The 4,105-nt window shown below is 40.2% G+C and overlaps 1 protein-coding gene across 1 annotated transcript in view; it reads right to left on the bottom strand.

Annotated features, from left to right (window-relative positions):
* Positions 1–330: 330 nt before the first annotated feature.
* Dcdc1 (doublecortin domain containing 1) overlaps positions 331–4,105 on the bottom strand; it is a 305,860-nt gene continuing 302,085 nt past the window's right edge. The window contains 2 exon segments of the mRNA XM_005364457.2: positions 331–602; positions 2,186–2,336. Coding sequence (XP_005364514.2) covers positions 475–602; positions 2,186–2,336 — 279 coding nt within the window. The 3' untranslated portion in view covers positions 331–474.

Raw genomic sequence — 4,105 nt, 5'->3', positions numbered from 1 at the left:
AAATGCCACTTGAATTTAGGGTTCAGTGATCAAGAGTCATTTTATTATCAATGTCCTAGCTATATACATACACACATGTGCATAGATGTATGTTCCTTGATCATTCTAAGTTACTTTTCAGCAACTTTTATTTTCTCAAAGAAAATTCACCTAAGACTGTCATCTTCCTTGCATTATTTGTCTTGTTTTGTTGCTGTTCAAGGAGCAGACTCGAGGCATCCCATGCTACTTCACATACAATGTGGAAACTAATAACCTTTGAAGGAGACCGAGGGAGCTGGAGGCATAGCTCAGGACGCTTGACACACCACTCAAGTGTATGTCCAACAGCTAGGTTCAAATCTCAGCGGATGGTGGGAATAAAAGTGTATAGGTTAAAAGGGACAAAAATGGTCATGGTATAACTAGCCCTTGAGAATCTACACATAGCTATATCCATAAAATATAGCACAAGATATGAAGCTCTGCTTGAAGTTAGTTGTGTGGCTGCAGGAGAGATAGCAGCTTCATGGATGGTGATACCACAATGTCTGTGGCTTCGCGGCCCTGCTGCCTCCGGATTCTGGCATAATTCGCTTTGATTTCCACCAGCTGCTGCTTTTCTGTTAAAAGAAAAGCACATAGCTACTTAGAGACAGGTCAACGTGTTTATAGAGTTCAAGTATAGAATTAATGTGCAGGGTGATGAGGGCATCCAGGCTCCCTTGGCCTTTACTGCAAAGGACACAAAGTATTCTTAAGTGTTGAGGTTATGAGAAAAAGACGCCATTCAGAAAGCTTCTGTTTTGTTTTGCCAATGAAATTCATTTTAAAAAATCAATATAGTACATCTGCTTGTTAATTTTTGCATTATTGTGTATGAAATAAATAATTATCATGTTTTGAGACTCTCAGAATGTCTTATTTTCTCACACACCCTTTAGCTAGTAGGTCACAGAAAAAAGTCGCATGTGGAATGGTTAATTAGCTAAACATCTCATAGTGAATAAAATATATTCAAAAACATTTCTTTTTGTTTTTCAAGTATTTGGAAAATGTAGATTCCTGTTAGATGATACTTTTATTTTACTTCATGGAAACAACAGAATGGCTTCAAAAAAATCAGGTTTAAAGGAATAATTAAATTTGCTTCTGTGACCAATCATACAGCCCAGAATAGACATGACTCACTTCTGTGATCAATCATATTGCTTAGACAGTCATGACTTACTGTAAAGAATTCAGGCAATTGGGGGAAGCCACAAACCCTTCACCAGGAAGGCGACATGGAGCACCCATTTCCACAGGCCAGGAGCCAGGTTTGACGTCACAGAAATGGGTGCTTATAAAACTGAAGATTTGAAAATGAAGGTTTGTAGGGAGATTACTATTTGAATTTCTAATTTTCTCCCTCTTCCTCACAGATTTTACTGGGGAAGATTTTTCTGGGGATTTACTTGCTCCCGGGAAGTCAGTCTGGATTTTCCTCTGTGTGTGTGTGTGTGTGTGTGTGTGTGTGTGTGTGTGTGTGGTGGGGGAGGGGGTTGAACACTCTTTGTGATAACTCTCCTGAAGCAGGCATAGCTTCATTCATCAGTCAGACCCAGCGAGCACTATGAAGCCAGGAGGCCCGTGCTGAGAGCAGCAAAGACTGAGCTGTGAGGAAGAGGGACCGAGCCAACGCCTGCTGTCGCTGGACCCATTTCCTCACTGTCACCATTTGAAAGGTGCTCACTGTCATGGCTGATATTGAGGGCGACTTCCGGGCTGCAGCTGCAAAGTGACCTGCAATGACCTTTGCTTCAGGGTATTCTCTGCCATGTGGGCACTACCCCCAGGCGTTTGGTCACACAATAAGGAAGGTAACTGGTGTGTTTACATTCACAAATAAACTGGAGCCTCTCAGGACAGGAAGCCTTGTGTATGTAGTTCTGACAGGGTGTACACTTTGAGAATACAGAAAGCTGTCAACTTTTACAAACGACAACGAACTTTGCCATTTCTTAGAATAAACCATGTGACAATGGTTTTTCAGGCACACACATATGTGAATGTCACCTTCATCACGTGGAATAGCACAGCATGAGAAGTGTGATTACTAAAATCATCCAACAGTGTTCAGAGTTCAGCAGGCAAGGACTCTGCAAAGAAGGCTAAATGCTCTAACTCTTCCAGACCTTGATAAAAGAGGAAGCGTCACCCATACCTTTTGAGGTCATAAAGCCACGTCCTGCAGACACGCAGACAATCATATCCTTCTCTATGCTGTCCCATGACTGAATGAGCTCCCCGTTTGAGGTGTACAGGGTTTTGGCAGGGTGGGACATTTTCAGACGAGCAGTGCACTCATCCAGAAACTGAAACACAAGGGGACAGCCGTATTTGAATGACAAATATCGCAAAATAGTTATCACAACGCTTTGTTTTGAGACAAGGTTTCATGTAACACAGGCTCTTAGCCTCCAACTCACTACATGGTTGAAGATGACCTTGAACTTCTGATCCTCCTTCTTCTACCTCTTGAGACCTGGGATTATAGGTGTGCACCACCAGACTGGGTTTCTGTGTTAGCAGTCTCAGGGCTTCATGAATATTGGGCAAACACTCTACCAAAGGAACTATATCTCAATCCTCTAAAGCAGTGGTGTTCTACCTTCCTAATGCTGTGACCCTTTAATACAGTTCCACAATGTTATGGTGAGCCCCAATCCTAAAATTATCTCATTGCTATTGTTATGAGTTGTAATATAAATATCTGATATGCAGGATATCTGATGTATGACCCCAAAGGAGTCATGGCTCCCCAATTGAGAACCACTGCCCTAAAGCAATGCTTTTCAGAGAGTTCAATCCTTACTTAAACATTTATTCAGTTATACTTTTAGGACATAGGCGGTAAGGAGGGCTTTGAAGAACGGCACACAGTGAGTGTCTGCTGACTTTTTTTAAAGTGAGGGAACTCTAGAGGTCTTCGGGGAAGTTTCCTTGTAGGCACTATTTTTTTTTTCACAGATGAAGGCATCTTGGTGTTTAACAAAATTATAAATACAGCAAATCTTGGATTGGGAATCTGGACATTACAAAATAGCTTCAAATTTTTTGTTTAATTACCAAAGAACTAGACATACAAATAGTGAGGAAACCCAGACCCTAGCCTTTGTTTCACAAACAGAAGGTCTGGAAAATTGGTAGAGGTTGCATATTTTATCAGCTAAAACACTTAATAAACATAGAGTCACCAAATGAGAGAAATCTTGATATAGAATGTACTCTGTAACAGAGATGACATTCAAAGCAGGTTCTAGAGTGTAAGAAGTAGCTTTTCTCAGTGGGTAGGAATAATTTTATCCTTAGGAAGCTTTGGTCAATCAAATAATGATGAAATCAATAATAAAAATGAGAGCATTTAAACAAAAAGGTAAATAGTAAACTTTAGAGCATTAATAGTGTTTTTGTTTACTAAAATTAGACATTCAGAAATTACAGTGGATGAAAATTTATCACCCAAACAAAACCAAACAGAAATAATTATTTTTAAAATGTGAGTTCGTTTTATAAGACCTATACAATTTTACTGATGGATCAAAAATCTGATTCCACGTACATAAAACTGCCACAAATCTGACTGTGAAAAGGTGTCAGTCACAAAAGTTGTCAATTTTCATGAAGTTGATTAATAGTCTTGTACAGCTGCAGTCAAAATGCCCATGTGATGATTTTATAGGGGGAAAAAGGACTTCCATGATTTGTTTACAAGATTCAATAAATAATAATACTGCAGTAAAATATGATAGCGAAATGAAATAGTGAGTAACTGCCACTTTCAGGTAGCAAACTATGTTATAAATTGACAATAGTTTTAAAAGCATAAAGTGCTGCAGCCCACTTAACAGCAGGGTGATCTCTACATGAGTGTGGTGCCTTCTAAACCGGCATTGCAGTTCCACGGGGACCAAGGCTAGCCAGTAAACAAAACTGAGGGAGTCATTTTAAGCCAACAAAGATGAAAATATTTTCACCAGAGCTTGGCGGTCATGGCGCACGCCTTTAATCCCAGCACTTGGGAGGCAGAGGCAGGTGGATCTCTGTGAGTTCGAGGCCAGCCTGGTCTACAAGAGCTAGTTCC

Source organism: Microtus ochrogaster (genome assembly GCF_000317375.1).
Source record: "Microtus ochrogaster isolate Prairie Vole_2 chromosome 14 unlocalized genomic scaffold, MicOch1.0 chr14_random_1, whole genome shotgun sequence".
Lineage (NCBI taxonomy): Eukaryota > Metazoa > Chordata > Mammalia > Rodentia > Cricetidae > Microtus > Microtus ochrogaster.
The sequence above is the reverse complement of the archived record's forward strand: the minus strand, read 5'-3'. Positions and strand labels throughout refer to the sequence as shown.